At 41.5% G+C, this 16,462-nt stretch overlaps 1 protein-coding gene across 1 annotated transcript in view; it reads right to left on the bottom strand.

Annotated features, from left to right (window-relative positions):
* Positions 1-253: 253 nt before the first annotated feature.
* The window catches only part of LOC134741326 (CREB-binding protein-like), a 31,229-nt gene continuing 15,020 nt past the window's right edge, over positions 254-16,462 (bottom strand). Inside the window, 11 exon segments of the mRNA XM_063674077.1 lie at positions 254-762; positions 3,242-3,415; positions 4,079-4,444; positions 7,779-8,009; positions 8,361-9,155; positions 9,866-10,099; positions 10,375-10,848; positions 11,075-11,218; positions 12,042-12,360; positions 12,822-12,902; positions 15,941-16,098. Of these exon segments, the coding sequence (XP_063530147.1) occupies positions 400-762; positions 3,242-3,415; positions 4,079-4,444; positions 7,779-8,009; positions 8,361-9,155; positions 9,866-10,099; positions 10,375-10,848; positions 11,075-11,218; positions 12,042-12,360; positions 12,822-12,902; positions 15,941-16,098 (3,339 nt within the window). The 3' untranslated portion in view covers positions 254-399.

Here is a 16,462-nt window from a genome sequence, read left to right on the forward strand (position 1 = left end):
GTGAAGTGTCAATGTCACAGTCAATGTATAGTTGATGTTTCCGATTCAGGCCACAAGATGACAGACCCTCCAACGCGCCCGGCCCCTATTATGAAGTCAGCAAGTGTGGGAAAACGGGCAAGAGAAACAACAATTTATAATGATCACATAATTATATTATAAAATGATTTAATTACAATAAACAGAATAAGTATCATAATGTACCTACACTACGAACAACTTACATTAATTAGAAGCGGACACGTGTACTCCTCTCATATTTACAATTTGTACATTGAGCGCTCGATTCGTTCATAATACTTAATTTAGTCGTCGCTAACGATAATTTCATCGTAAATAAATAGGGCGGGGTCGGGCTTTGGGCGCCGGCTATATTTACAAGGCGCGGCACTATGTACACTACAACTGTTCGACGAACTTGGTCAGCTGGTCCTGCGGCGTCATCGGCGGCAGCTGGTCGTCCGGCGGGTGCGGCGGCGGCGGCGCGGGCGACTGTCGCAGCAGCAGCAGCTCGCCCGCCGGCCGCGGGGAGGAGGCGGGCGGCGAGCGGGGCAGCGCGCCCGCGCCGAAGTAGCGCGCGCCGTGCCGCACGCCGTACGGCCGCACGCCCGCCGGCGCCACCCCCACACCCGCGCGCAGCCAGCCCGCCGCGCCGTGCGCCATGCCGGGGCCCATGCCCCCCGGCCCCACGCCGCCCACTCCCACTCCCACTCCCCCCACCGAGCCGACGCCGACGCCGACACCTCCGGGGGGACCGCCGACCTGAAACGTTCATGCAGGTTCTTCAAATGTTTGCTGGCTGAGGATTCATTCATTTAAACGGACGACCTTGGGACTCCCTTTAATTGAATCCGAAGCCAGAGCAATTAGCCTTCCAACCGAGTCATATATAATGCTTTTCTCAAAAATGGTACGAAAAAACAACTAAAAGATTACAACAAATGAAGATTTGCTTTGCTTTAAAAAAAAAAAGAAATGTATTTTTCTGCCGAAAATATGCCAACTTAACACAGACCTGGCATACATAGATGTGCTATACGCGTGCGCCCCTGAGGGACAGAACATACGCAATGCAACAAAATTAAAAATATTCCTGACAACCATAGACATAGTATATACAAGTAGTTATAGACGCACCACCGAGCGACCGGGGGTAAGAGAAAGAATATTAATATAAAATATGGGCAGCATAGGATTTTTTCTCTCTCTCTCTTATAAATTTCGGTATTTCGCCATCGCCTCCTACCTATGATGCCACCCGGTCGGTGATGCATGGCACTATATTCTCTTTCCTCTTATAGGAATCGCAATAAGACTATCTTTCTCTATCAGTGTCGGGCCCTTGCTGACAACATACCAAAAACAATCTACGTAATTTGGTCGGGTTCATTGTTACCCACCGTGAAAACGGTGGGCCAAAATAAAAACTTCGACTTTTTTAGAAGTAGGCAGAAAGGAAAAGTGAGACTATGACAAGGACAAACAATAATAGAGCTTACGCTGCTACTCCTACCTCGTTCGGTCAAATGGGGGAGGGGCCATTTCCTCTCTATATTACTGTACCTCTATGCAACCTAACCTATTTGAGAGGGCTAAATAGTCGCGGCACCAACATTATAATAAATAAGTACTGATAATCTGTTTGGCTGTTTAATGGACCTATGTCTTCATTTGATATGGCCATTTCAACTTTTTTTAAAGTTTGGAACTCAACAAATAATGGAATTTGTATACAACATTGCTGTCGCGAAATCAAGACTGCAATGCTTTTAACTTTTTGACTGACCATAAACTACGCACTTCGCGACCTATTTTTTAACCGGCAAAGTCGACTTTGCCACCCATTTTTGAAAAGAAAAAAAAAAAAAAAAAAAACAACACGTTCGCGGACGCCTAGTGACGTCATTTGTCATAGGCTAAAGGAAATAAAAAACCGGCCAAGTGCGAGTCGGACTCGCGCACGAAAGGTTCCGTACCATTACGGGAAAAAATAACGTTTGTTGTATGGGAGCCCCATTTAAATATATATATTATTCTGTTTTTAGTATTTGTTGTTATTGCGGCAACAGAAATACATCATCTGTGAAAATTTCAACTGTCTAGCTATCACGGTTCATGAGATACAGCCTGGTGACAGACAGACAGACAGACGGACGGACAGACGGACAGCGGAGTCTTAGTAATAGGGTCCCGTTTTTACCCTTTGGGTACGGAACCCTAAAAACTACGCGACTGCTATAGCATTCGTGTCCGCGAATGTGTTAAAGACACTACTGATATCGAATTCTATTTGTAATTTCAAGAAGCCGTGCATTACGCAATTGTTATTATTATTTTCTTACGATTTCAAGCTAGCATGAAGGTCTATTCAAATGTCATGACTAAAGAAATTACATTTCATCATTATCATCATAATCATCCATTATAAATTAAAACCAAGAAATTACTATCTAAATAGTTCGCATGGTCATTTTCATTATAAATATATATTAATTTCAATCAATTTGATGAATCATATTAGGCCTTGCTTGTCATGTGGTACAAAAGGTCATACAGCTTCATAGAGAATATTACACGAAACTCTGTGCAGGGGGCGCCACTACCACAATCTGAGGGTATATCGCAAAATAAGAAAATCGAAATTTCGTTATCTAACATCTCTGTCACTCTTGCATATTCGAGCGATAAAGAGGCAGATAGCGAAATTTCGGATTCGCGTTTCCCGGTAGGTTCTCTGTAAACAAACCGCCTTGGTGCATCAATGTCATATTTTATTATCTCTGAAAACTTGTCAAAAAACTGTTAAAGGCACAGTATGTATGTTACTTTATGGTTTACTAAACGGGCTAGTGCTGCACTCTGGTGGCAGAACATTGCAGTAATACTCCCTATTGTCTGAACTGTCAGACGCAGACGGAGCGCAAACGTCAAAGCGCGGAAGTACGTTCCGTTTCACAGACAAAAAACGATTAGGGCCGAATAGGTCCCCTGCGCAGTTTCGCGTAATATTCCCTATTGTAGCAGTATTTTTCCGAATAAGTTGAGAATGAGATTGATTGAATATATTTAATGTCAAAAACACATGTCAAAAATTACAATATATACATTTTCTTCTGCGAATTGCGGATTTTATGGAATAGATGCACCATGAAACCGTTGCTCGGTGAAGAAGTAGCCAATATCATCATATTGACAACGATCCAATTAGTATAAAACACTAATACAAAAATGAATATATTACCTGTCCTTGCTGGGGCAGCATCTGATGCATGGGCTGCATGCGCGGCTGCTGCATCATGTGCTGCAGCGGCTGCTGCGCGCCGACGCCGACGCCGAGCGAGCCGACGCCGACGCCGACGCCGCTCACGTTGCCCACGCCGCCCACGTTGCCAGCCGCTTGCTGGTTCTGGGCGTTCTGGAATTTAAAAACAGGTAACTGTTAGATTAGGTTACTTTAATAGTAGTCTAGTTTGTGCTAGTGCTGATTAATGATAGCCAAAATCTACTGTATAGCCCAACAACTTTGTATTTAGCCCTGGGACAAGACAAGAAATTGTAGAAATTAAATAGTAGCAATACTGTAGTGTTGTCCCTTTCAAATCAATTTGAGAAAACAGGACGATTCAATTCTTCACATTCTGACTCCGAGGAATTTTGATCTTCATTAGTTGTTGTGGGTCGCTTTTAGGACCACCAACCTTGATTACTTATACCTTTATTCCTACATTCGTCTTCATTTATTTTACATGATCAAAGAACACCTATTAAGTTTGACCCAAACAAGTAAATCAGTTAAAAACAAACGCACTATAAAATGTCAGTACCGGTCATTTCCCTCATGTCAATAATCAATTACACAACCTTCCACTTCGCTCTATCCAGCCCGCGCAGCATGGTTTCCCCTATCACTAAGTCCGTCACTTTCGCACTCACATACTTGTTAGAACGTGACAGGCATGGTGATAAGCGTACCGTGCTACGACTCCTGGACATCGGTTTCCGCTCACCCACAGGCGTTTAAACCTTTCGCTTTCTATCTATAAGTTATTATAGTCAATAAGGGTGTAATGTTAGTGACCTGTCGCTGCTTGATGAAGGCGGCCATGAGCGGCGGGTTGGACTTGAGTATCTGCAGGATCTCCTGCTGCTGGTTGTGGCTGGTGGGCGAGCGCAGCGTGGCCATGAGCTGCTGCAGCGCCTTCTGGTGCATCTGCGGAGCCGCGCCCCCCGGCGCCGCGCCCGCGCCCCCCGGCGCCACGCCCCCCGGCGCCACGCCCGCGCCCGCGCCCGCCGCCACGGCGCCCACCCGCGCCGCCGCCGCCGCCTGCTGCTGCGCCGCCTGCTGCTGTTGCTGCTGCTGCTGCACTTGCTGCTGCTGCTGCACTTGATGCTGCTGGACTTGCTGCTGCTGCGCCTGTTGTTGCTGCTGCTGTTGGGTTTGTTGCTGGAAATATTCAAGCTCATATCATTTCTTCAATTTACAAACAGATTCTAAAACACTCGATCAAACTCGTTAATTATTTTAGCGGAAGCCGCTCGACCCCAATTTCAAAGGAATACCGCAAATCGATGTACAGGTTAGCCGTTTGGCACACACATACTAGAGGCCAAAGCAAAACTTTTGACCCGCAGTTCCTAAAAAAATTTCGCTGCGGGGGGAGTGGTAAAACATTATTTTTTTTGTATGAAAAAAAAAATTTTTTTTACCTAAACCTATCGAGTGTGGTATCATACGAAAGGGCTTTTTGAGGCGATTCTAAAAATATATCACATCATTACATTTCGGGCATTTTTTTTATTTAAACAAAAAGAATTTTCGAAACATACCCAGTTTGGGCTCCTCCAGACACGATATGGCTGATTTTTTTTTTATACAATATACCACAAATGATACGTGATATCCTCATGTCTAACCCCAAGAAAGCAATTTTGAAAATAATATCATTAGCAATTATTTTTTTTTCAATTTTACAAAGTGACACAGTTGTACTTCAATACCTATTTCACGAGACTTATGGAACTATACTGCAGATACAGTACATATTAATCATAAAATGATACGTAATATCCATATATCGAACGGGAAATACCTCTTTAACCCTTTAACTGCGCCTTTCATCAGTTGGTATAGTTTGTTTAGTTTTTGACACAAAATATCAAGATTGTATCCTTCAGATACGATATACCCTATCGATTTTTTTTTGACCCGCAGTTCCTAAAAAAATTTCGCTGCGGGGGGAGTGGTAAAACATTATTTTTTTTGTATGAAAAAAAAAATTTTTTTTACCTAAACCTATCGAGTGTGGTATCATACGAAAGGGCTTTTTGAGGCGATTCTAAAAATATATCACATCATTACATTTCGGGCATTTTTTTTATTTAAACAAAAAGAATTTTCGAAACATACCCAGTTTGGGCTCCTCCAGACACGATATGGCTGATTTTTTTTTTATACAATATACCACAAATGATACGTGATATCCTCATGTCTAACCCCAAGAAAGCAATTTTGAAAATAATATCATTAGCAATTATTTTTTTTTCAATTTTACAAAGTGACAGTTCTACTTCAATACCTATTTCACGAGACTTATGGAACTATACTGCAGATACGGTACATATTAATCATAAAATGATACGTAATATCCATATATCCAACGGAAAATACCTCTTTAACCCTTTAACTGCGCCTTTTCATCAGTTGGCATAATTTGTTTAGTTATTGACACAAAATATCAAGGTTGTATCCTCCAGCTACGATATACCTTACTGATTTTTTTTTGTACAATATACCACAAATGATACGTAATATCTTGATATCGAACCCCAAGAAAGCAATTTTGAAAATAATATCGTTAACAATTTTTTTTTAATTTTTCAATTTTACAAAGTGACACAGTTCTACTTCAATACCTATTTCACTAGACTTATGGAACTGTACTGCAGATACGGTACATATTAATCATAAAATGATACGTAATATCCATATATCCGACGGGAAATACCTCTTTAACCCTTTAACTGCGCCTTTTCATCGGTTGGTATAGTTTGTTTTGTTTTTGACACAAAATATCAAGATTGTACCTTCAGATACGATATATGTACCTTTCTGATTTTTTTTTGTACAATATACCATAAATAATACGTAATATCTTGATATCTAACCCCAAGACAGCAATTTTGAAAATAATTTCTTTAAGATTTTTTTTTTAATATTTTTTATAATTTTTCAATATTACAATATTGAGAAATTTAAAAAAAATCTAAATGAAATTATTTTTAAAATTGTTTTCTTGGGGTTAGATAATAAGATATTACGTATCATTTGTGGTATATTGTACAAAAAAAAATCGATAGGGTATATCGTATCTGAAGGATACAATCTTGATATTTTGTGTCAAAAACTAAACAAACTATACCAACTGATGAAAGGCGCAGTTAAAGGGTTAAAGAGGTATTTCCCGTTCGATATATGGATATTACGTATCATTTTATGATTAATATGTACTGTATCTGCAGTATAGTTCCATAAGTCTCGTGAAATAGGTATTGAAGTACAACTGTGTCACTTTGTAAAATTGAAACAAAAAAAAATTGTTAATGATATTATTTTCAAAATTGCTTTCTTGGAGTTAGGCATGAGGATATCATGTATCATTTGCGGTATATTGTACAAAAAAAAAATCAGCCATATCGTGTCTGGAGGAGCCCAAACTTGGTATGTTTCGAAAATTCTTTTTGTTTAAATTAAAAAAAAATGCCCGAAATGTAATGATGTGATATATTTTTAGAATCGCCTCAAAAAGCCCTTTCGTATGATACCACACTCGATAGGTTTTGGAAAAAAAAAATTTTTTCCATACAAAAAAAAATATGTTTTACCGCAGCGAAATTTTTTTAGGAACTGCGGGTCAAAAATTTTGTTTTGGCCTCTAGTATGTGTGTGACAAACGCCTAACCTGTACATCGATTTGCGGTATTTTTATACGAACGGGTTAGACTATTTCATTAAAAATACGAAATTAACATTTAACCGCTAGTTGGATACCGGTTTATGTTGGTTGTTACGTGTATTGAGGTGAAAAGTGAGAGAAACGTCTTTGAAAACCCATAGGAGGGGTCGAATCAAAAACAAAATGTAACGAAGTGTCACTCGGCGTCAAAAAATAGCACCTCGCCAAAAATTCGTTTAAGCAAATATAGCTCTTATTTTATGCATTGTACCCTGTAAATATGGGTATGATTTGAAAGCGCAATTAATGAGCTTTAAAAAGATAAATCTTAATTTACCGAAAAAATAACCATCGCCAAACATAGGCGTTTTTTAAAAAAAGGGCCATAATCCGTTTTTAATGGGTCCCTTGTTGTGCAATCCTGGTCGAGTATAAAATAAAATGGTCACTATAGTCACTACAGAACAGTAACAGCAAGAAAAACCCTTGGACATGGATACCAGGCCTGACGAAGCAGCTCAAGAGGTGGCACTGCTGCAAACAGGACTATGGCGGTATAATACATAAAAAAAGATGTGCCTTTGGTGTTCAAACATAGAACAATAGACAAGAAAGTCCGACAGGAGTCGCAAGGACCTTTAGTGCTGGTGTCCAAGCGAGGGAGACAGCGGAGATTTTGTGTAGGCGAGAGGTCAGGCAGAGTGTTCCTCATTTTCTTACTACCGGCGTTCAGCAGTAATAATTTGATATTATAAATTGAGTAGTCTCTGCGGTGGTCAACCCGAGGGCCGGTTGGAGTAGGTTGTCGTGTAGCGAGTGACGTACCTGCAACGGCGTGTGGTGCTGCAGCGAGGCGAGGAGCTGGTGCTGCTGCAGCGCGACGGGGTGGTGCTGCTGCAGCGCGGCGGGGTGCACGTGTCGCGGGTGCAGGGGGTGGTGGAGGGGGGGCGGCGCGCCTGCGCGGTAGCGCGCGGCCCAGTCGGCGCCGCGCGGCGCGCCCACGGCCGCCTGCTTGCCGTACGACGGCGCCTGCTGCCGCGCCGCCTCTTCCTGCACCTGACAAGCACAGTACAATGTAGTCGCAGTACGCACGCACGACTACCGTGTATAAACATTGGATTTCACTACTATAACCTGTCTACCTAGTTTGGATGGACTTTCCGTGGTAGATTTGTGCGTTCGTTATTGTTGCAAATCTGTAATGTTTTTCTGCAAGCTCATGTTTCTAATGAGAAATAACAGGATCACATTATTATCTTTTTTTAACGTTTAAGCACTTTATTTCCTATTGGGAATACAGAATTGACAAATTCATCTCAAAAAGGAGTCTAGGACAAATAATATAATAAGGTTGTGTGGACCCCACCCGGGGGGACCCGTATGTGGTATGCGAGACAGACAGCGTACCTGCTGGAGCGCCTTCTGCACGTTGTGGGGCAGCGCGTGCGGCTGCGGCTTGGAGGGCGGCGGCGAGCCCAGCGGCGGCGCGGGCGGCGGACTGGGGCCCGCCGGCGGCATGCCGCGCGTGTTCATGGCCGCCATGCGCCGCCGTAGCAGCTGCTGCTGCTGCACGCGCTGCTGCACCTGCTGCTGCTTCAGCTTCTGCTTGATGCTCGAGCAGAACGGCACCGAGCACTTGGTCTCCTGGCAGTGCTTCGCGTGGTAGCAGCACAGCGCGATCAGCTGCTTGCAGATCGGGCAGTCGCCCTTCGTCTTCCGCTTGCAGATCTTGGTGTGCGCGACGACGCGCTTCATCTTCTGGCACGAGGGCAGACGGCAGTTGGCGTCGCGGCACTGGCACGCGTGCACCAGCGACTGGATGCAGCGCTGGATGGAGAGCTTGCGCGCCTCCTGCGGGTTGGCCTGCTTCATGTCGCCGGGGGAGGAGCCCACGTCGATGTCGAGGCCGAGCTTCTCCATGCGGTGCGGGTGGCCCTCCTTCTCGTAGCAGGGCACGCAGAGGTCGAAGTCGTCGCAGACGGTGCAGTGGTAGCGCGTCTCAACGTGGGACTTGCACGAGTTGCAGGTGTAGACGAACTTGTCCTGGCCCTGGTTGTGCAGCTCGTAGAGCATGCAGAGCGTGGAGAAGCGCGCTCGTCGCGTGGAGGAGAACTCGTAGTGGCGGTCGCGCGCCATGGTGAGGAAGGCGTCGCGTCCGTCCATCAGGTCGCAGTTCACCAGGGGGTCGGGGTCCCCGATCGGCTGGAAATAGACGATCACATTCAAGCGTTATGACTTATTTGCTGAATTCTAAAATAAGTTATCGCGACACGTTCAATTCTGGGACGTAGATGGAGTAAATAATATCCAACGAAGTTGGTTAGATACTGATCCTTTATTGAGGAAAATGCAGGGGTTTTATACTAGTTATAACACGTCCCTGCACGTGTGTGACATTTAACGTTATCAGTATATTTACAATAGGTATTGATCGTTATTATAGTACAACTCACATATTTGGAATGTAATCTGATATCCTATGTATATTAAATCAAATGTATCTTCTATTTTATGCCATGTGGCATTTAAATTTTATTTAAATGCCACATGACGTGTGTACTACGTCACATACGACTACATTACCTAAGGAAAATTGTCGAAATCCTTAAAATTGTTAAGCTACTTTGATGTTTCGACAATAATCTAATTTTGTGATTAGCTGGGGGATACAAAAAAGTTGAATTTACGTAGAAACGAATACGACAGCTTAATTAATTCAGAAATAGGTACCCTAATCAACCACCATTCTTTAAACATCACTTTAGTATCTCAGCTTACTTTGATTACAATAAAAATCTAAAATAAACAAAAAAAGGACAAGTTCTACACTGATTTTCACCTATCATGTGATCTGTAAAGCATATCCATTGGCATAGGGACACTGTAACAAGAACATGAAACACGATACTCACCGCTAAGCTGGCAGCAGACTGCGCGGAATGTAGCCTAATGACGAAGAACACCTCCTTGTGTTTCTCCATCGTCGCGAATATCTTCGCACTGAGGTCGCTGCCCTGCTGCTGGTCGCTCTGTTTCTTGCTGTTCTTCCTCTGCGCCGCTTTCGACTTGTTCGACTTTTTGGCTTTCTTCTGGCCCTTCTTTTTGCCGTCGGGACCTGCCTCGGTGTCCTCCGACGACTGGAATATCTAGAAATTAGTAGACTTGTTATGGAGTGCAATACAGGTAGAGCAACGTGTTAGTGGTTGGTGTTATTAAAATTTTCTTGTGACGTCACATGCTAGTGTTTTATATAAATTCCATAGTATCAAAATCGTTTTGACAGTTCGAAAAAAGAAACTGATTTGACTGAGTAGTAGTCAAATACCCTATTTGGAACAATAAGTGAAGGAGGCGGTCTCCGCAAGCAGCTTTTAGTATTTAACCTCATTGGTCAAGTGTTACAGACAGTATAGCCACTCACCACTGCCTCAGCGGCTTCAGCCTGTTTTCTTTTCTCCTCCTCCTCCTGGTCGAGCTCCTTGATGGACTCCTCGAGCACATTAGGCCAGAAGTCCCCCTCGAAATACGGCAGTTCCGCCGCCGACGAGATGTTGTCCTCCATCGCTTGCTTAAGAATATCCTTGTAGTCTAAAATTATCCTCTCTATAATACCCTTGTCTAACATTTTCTTGTACCACTCCTGTAGTCTTTTGGGTTTGGGTATTTTTTGCTCAGGCGGATGGCAGTGGAAAATGTAGTCGTCGCCCTCCGAGGGCGGGCAGGCCCAGATGTGGGCCATGGTGTAGCCGAGTTGCTTGGCGTAGTCTAGGTAACCTAATAGTATCTCGTGGTACACCGCCGTCCGGTATTGCTGCGGGTTGAAGAAGTGTACCGAGTCTAGATATGCTATGTAAACACGCCTCGTGTTCGGTGATGGACTTTCGCTCCCGTATTCCTGTAAACAAATTTATTTTAGTGAATGGCTCTAATCTCAGCCAAGCAAGTTTTAGGGATATATATGAATCAACTGACTATAAACAAATATTTATTAATTTTTTACCACACCAGCTGGTAAAGACTCTTGATTGTTCAAAAACTGATAAGAAACTTTCATTTTATTCACATGTGAGGCAAAGTAAGTGCTAAGCACGCACATACACCTAACGGTTAAGAGTAGTTACCTGGACATGCATGCCAAAGAAACAGACGTCGACGCCGTCGACCTCCTCGAACGCGAACAACGCCTTGGCGCGGTACGGGAACTCGGCGCACAGCTCGCCCGACTCCACGAACCGCGAGCGCATGCCGGGCTTCACTTCCACCATCTGCACAACACAACAATATTACAATATTCACACATTTATACTGCTAATAAACAGAAATTTAGCGTTTTCAAGACCAAAGTTCGGCAAATTTGTTTTCTAGACAATGTTAATTAATATTTTGTTTTGTATGTTTTGTTACTTAATTTGCATGTAGTACACAACTAAACGAGTAATTTATAATTGCATAATTTACAATTATTTGTAAAAGTTTATTGATTAAGTAATATAGGAAACCTTAGGCCTATTTTGAGTTCATTTTTAGGGTTCCGTACCCAAAGGGTAAAAAAGGGACCCTATTACTAAGACTCCGCTGTCCGTCTGTCTGTCTGTCACCAGGCTGTATCTCATCAGCCGTGATAGCTAGACAGTCGGCTTCATAAGTTAGCTGTAACCTCTACCGAAGTTCAGAATTAAGAGTGAACTGAAGTTTAAGGGAGTGTATTTAACAAGATTACTTTGGCGTCGAATTCTTTATGAGTGAAAGTTGTCTCCATTTTCTCCGTTTTACTTGTTATTCATATTTTAAAGTGACACTGATTTGTAAAATCTAAAAATCTACCTAATTCTTTATTTATTTTATTTATTATTTTAATTCTGAATATAATTTTACCTCCCATTTACAACAGTCGCAACAAAATTGCTTTAAAACATCTAGAAATAATAAGTCAGATCTGAACTTCCGACTAATCCTTCAAGGTTTCAGGAAATATCCCCATTAACCCCCAAACTACCCCCATTGTCTATACATAACAATTTTATCGACCAACAATGTAACTTCTTGGTAAATTTCTAGCGAAATCAGCCTTACACAACTTGAACTGACCTTATCTGACGACGCAACCACCCTGATATGCACCTCGCCCGACCCGGCCTCTTTCTTCTTAAGGAAGTTGTTGACTCTAGTCTCTATATACTGGCCGAGCTTGGAGGAGGGCAGCCTCTTAGCGCAGAACTTGTTATCTTTTCTCTTCGCCCCCTTCTTCTTGAGGCAGTTATCACAGCAGAAGCCCTGGGGCCAGATGGAGTCGTGGTGCAGCACGCAGATCTGGTGCTGCTTCCGACCGCAGTCCATGCAGACGACGAACGGCTCTTGCTCCAGGTGGTCGTTCTTCATCTCTTTGAACTGATCCTTTTTGATCGCTCTGGAATATTTTGAAGTTGTTAGGAGTTGGACTAGTATTACCTATTTTTATTTTCATTGCATATTTTTGCATGACGCGTAAAAAACATGAGATGTTTACGGCTTGAACTCGCTAGAACTGTGGCGAAACAATTTTACTTCTATTATAATAAGTCAAGGTAAAAATACAGATTTCTAAACATGACATTTAATCTTTTATCTCTAACGAAACAAGTCTTCTTCGAACAGCAGCACATTTGTGAAATAGTGCCTCGATCTTATGTTAATACGAAGGGAACTTCAAATAAAGGATGTAGATCGTCTAGATCGAAATTAAAAACTTGACAGTCTCTTATAACTTATAAACATTGAGCAGTTAATTCAATTCACAAAGGCGATCACTCTGACTCTTATTATCATGAAACTAAAGTCTAATATCGTGAATATACAAAGGTATATGATAAAAAATATAAATATACTCACGTTTGCGTCTGCATGGGATCGTCGCCGAGCGTGACGGTGTCACCCTGGATGTCGTTGAAGCATTTCTGGCAGAAGGTGTATCTATCGGACACAACCCCATACGCTTTTAGACTACATTCGACAATGAAGTGAAGCGTGTGCGGGAAGGATGTGCGTGAAGGGGCGAAACAAAAAATTAGTAAGCAATGAGAACAAAAAGGGTTAGTTGTTACACAGAAGGAAGATGTTGGGTTCAGGTTAGATGTCTGAATACAAGAGATATGATTTATGATTTATTTGCGTTTGCGACTATATCCCGCATTGGTGGACTTTTTTTCAACAAACATGCGGCCGATTGATGCCACAAGTATAGATCGAATGCTTGCAAAATGCGTACGAGGTAGAAATGCGCAAGTAACTGTTTAGAATTTCGGGAGCATAATCTCAATGAAGACATCTCTTGTATTCAGATGTTCGAGGGAAAGACGTAGAAGCATAAACGTATTCACGAATTGACAATAAAAAAATAAAAATAAAACAACGCACAAGTTTTATTTAAATAATAATATGCAAAACAGATGAATTTACTGGCGTACAATGCTATTTAAACTACAACTGAATTAATGTCATTAACCTTTTCGACGTCGTGTCAAACACAAAAGCTGTCACTCGGACACCACGTCACCGAAATGTGAAAACTGAAATTGAACTTTATGTATATGCACGTAGGTCGATGTTGCTCTGTGGTCTTTGACCGATTAATCAGTCTTTGGCGTTGGACCTGCGTCCAAAAGGTTAGACTTGCCATAATAAGAGTATTCAGATTAATTTGTCATTTACTTGATAGGGTTATTTTCGATAGATAAAATAAAGAAACTATTAGACTTGTAATGATTTACTAAAAAAATAAACTAAAAAGGTTGCGGTTACAATTATATTACATAGTTTAAGAATCACGGGAAGTAGTAAGTTACAGTTTAATAATATTCAAGTCTTCGTATTATTACCGTGTACCGATATGAGCGCAACCATATACTTTAAATTATTCCATTTTTCTGTGAGTAAAACGTAATATCTCAAGTCCGTTCGCTTATTAGGTACGAAACGCGGCATTAAATTCTCATGTGTTGAAATAATTAACTTTTAACTCGAAAATAAATTATCGAAGTTTGGAAAATAAGCAAAACGACAGTAAGGGCCGGTACAGCACGGACTGCAACCCGACTGCAACATCAACGTCGGCGTACAGTTCCCATACAAATAGCAGTCGGGTTGCACTCCGTCTGTATCGGCCCTAAAGGCTCATTTAAATGGTGCGAGAACTCACATGTGAGTTGCATTACATTGCGGTACGGTAGTTGATCGGTCGGCTGAATTGGATGTAAGTTCAATAATAGCAATGTAACATGCGAGTTTGCGCGTCTTCTAAATGAGCCCTATGTAAGTTTCCGCAAACATAAGGTGTAGAAGGTAGATAGGAAAATAGAAAATGTGCTATGGCAAATTGAACAGGGGATAACATGAGTAGAAAGCACAAAGAATATATATTTGCAGTATATATGAATGATGTAGACAACATTAAAACTTAATTTAACAAATACATAGTTTATTTTCACCAACTGACCATACAAAACTGATATCCTTCCATCTGTGGCTTGTCAAAGATATTTTACTTAAATACTGACCTTGCAGTTCAAAATTTTTAATTTAAAATTGCGCAAAAACTGATGCCCGATTCGGGTCTCCCACAGATGAAAGGTTAACTAACCAAGCGCATACATAGTGAGTTCAAAAAAGCCGATTAGCTATTGGGAGAGTGGTTTTTCTCTTCCTATTTCGGGGTCATCTAACCCTTTTAAGTGTCAAGAACTCTTATTTCTTAGGTCTTAGGTATTGATGCCCTCAGCGAACGTTTGTAAGTGTCATAGCGCTTCAAGCGTACGCTTTTACAGCAACCTTATAAGATTGTAAATAAGGTTTATTTCAGCTTATTTGTGTCAGTGGTCTTCGTGTGACATTTTTGTATACGACGACACGTCAAAATTTGAATTAAAATTGATGTAAATATATGGTTAACATGAAAATATCTCGACGCATAGCCATGGCTGTCTGCATATCAAATTACGGCCATCACAGCACTAAACCTTATTTTAAAGGTATAAGAATATTTTTTGCATGGCTGTTGTATGAATATGACTGACATAGCAATGATATTAATTACAAGTAACACATACTCATGTTTCCGAGGCACCAAATGAAATAGGAACAGCTATTTTTAATGATCACATTATAGAATTATGAACGTCGAGTATTAGCTTTATAAAAAATGTTTTGCTATCTATAAACTGCGGGCTAAGCACGGTCGCATTTTTATCGCCTGTCACCATGTCTGTCACGTTCTAACAAGTATGTAATTGCGAAAGTGACAGACTATAAAAATGCAACCATGCTGCCACCGCTGAACATTGTTACAGGATGGACTTTGTTATTGGTCTTTGGTTAAAATTACAATTTTTTTAAAACGAGAATTTTTTTTGTGTAAATAAATGGTAAGCAAATGCACCGTTGTGGAATGAAAACGGTGAAAGTAAACTATGTTACAATGACTACACACGTTTTAGTCATACATCAAACCAACGGTGAAAGGATGTACATTTATGTTGAAGAAAATCGTTCGTAGACTTGACTAATAATATCGTTTGTAGACTTAAGTCCCCGGCAAGCTCGGATCTCCATACAAACGTAAGTGCTCTGAAACTTTGTACTTACAATAAAATAGGGTATATCTAGGCCTGTAATTAGTTTATGTAGCTGGTGCTTCAGATACCATAGTTAAAAAAATACAATAAATTTAAGTTTTTCATACAAAACTTGTTTCTGCTTACAAAACAAACGAAATATGTTTTATAAACTGGAGCTATATAAAGTAATACCTCATGTCATTGCATATGCAAAGTTTCGTTACAATCCAACACGTAGTTTCAATGAGAACGGAACTCCGTTTGTATGGGAAGGTGAAATTCGGCCGAGCTTGCCCGGGATTCTTAATACAAAATTAATCTAGCCCATTTCATCATGAGTGCGCGCTCGCTAGATATGAACGCAGCTCAATTAGTGCCTCGAGCGGTACATGTACATACCTGTTCTGGTAGCTGAAGTATTTGGCGTCCCTCGGGATGGTGCAGAGCTGCTTGCCATAGCAGCACAGCACCTGCGGGTTGAACGTGTACTTCCGCCCGCAGCAGTAGCCCAGGCTCTGCATCACCGGGTCAATCTCCTGCTCGAACACCTCCGACAGCTAGAGGTAAGGGGACAAGGTTAGTGGTGTAAAGTGGTACACAAAAAAAAATACACACCAGGTTCGAGTCATATAAAATAGCGGGCACAAGGGCGCATCTTACTAGTGTTTGAACCTTCTATACAACCCATATATTTTAAAGCAACGCTGGACTTCGCTGCACGACTGCGTCTTCTCACAACCAACGGCATGAACGGCGCTGCCATTCAGATATGGATAGTAATTACTATTTTGATGGTTCAAATCCCTTACGATATTAATATTTTTAGACCGCTGTAGTCCCCATTTTTCTCTCTGGATATTAACATTATTTTGTAATTATATAAAAGTGAGGAGCTTCTAAAAAAAGTGAGGAATTTGTTTA

This window comes from Cydia strobilella, chromosome 5 (assembly GCF_947568885.1).
Source record: "Cydia strobilella chromosome 5, ilCydStro3.1, whole genome shotgun sequence".
NCBI lineage: Eukaryota > Metazoa > Arthropoda > Insecta > Lepidoptera > Tortricidae > Cydia > Cydia strobilella.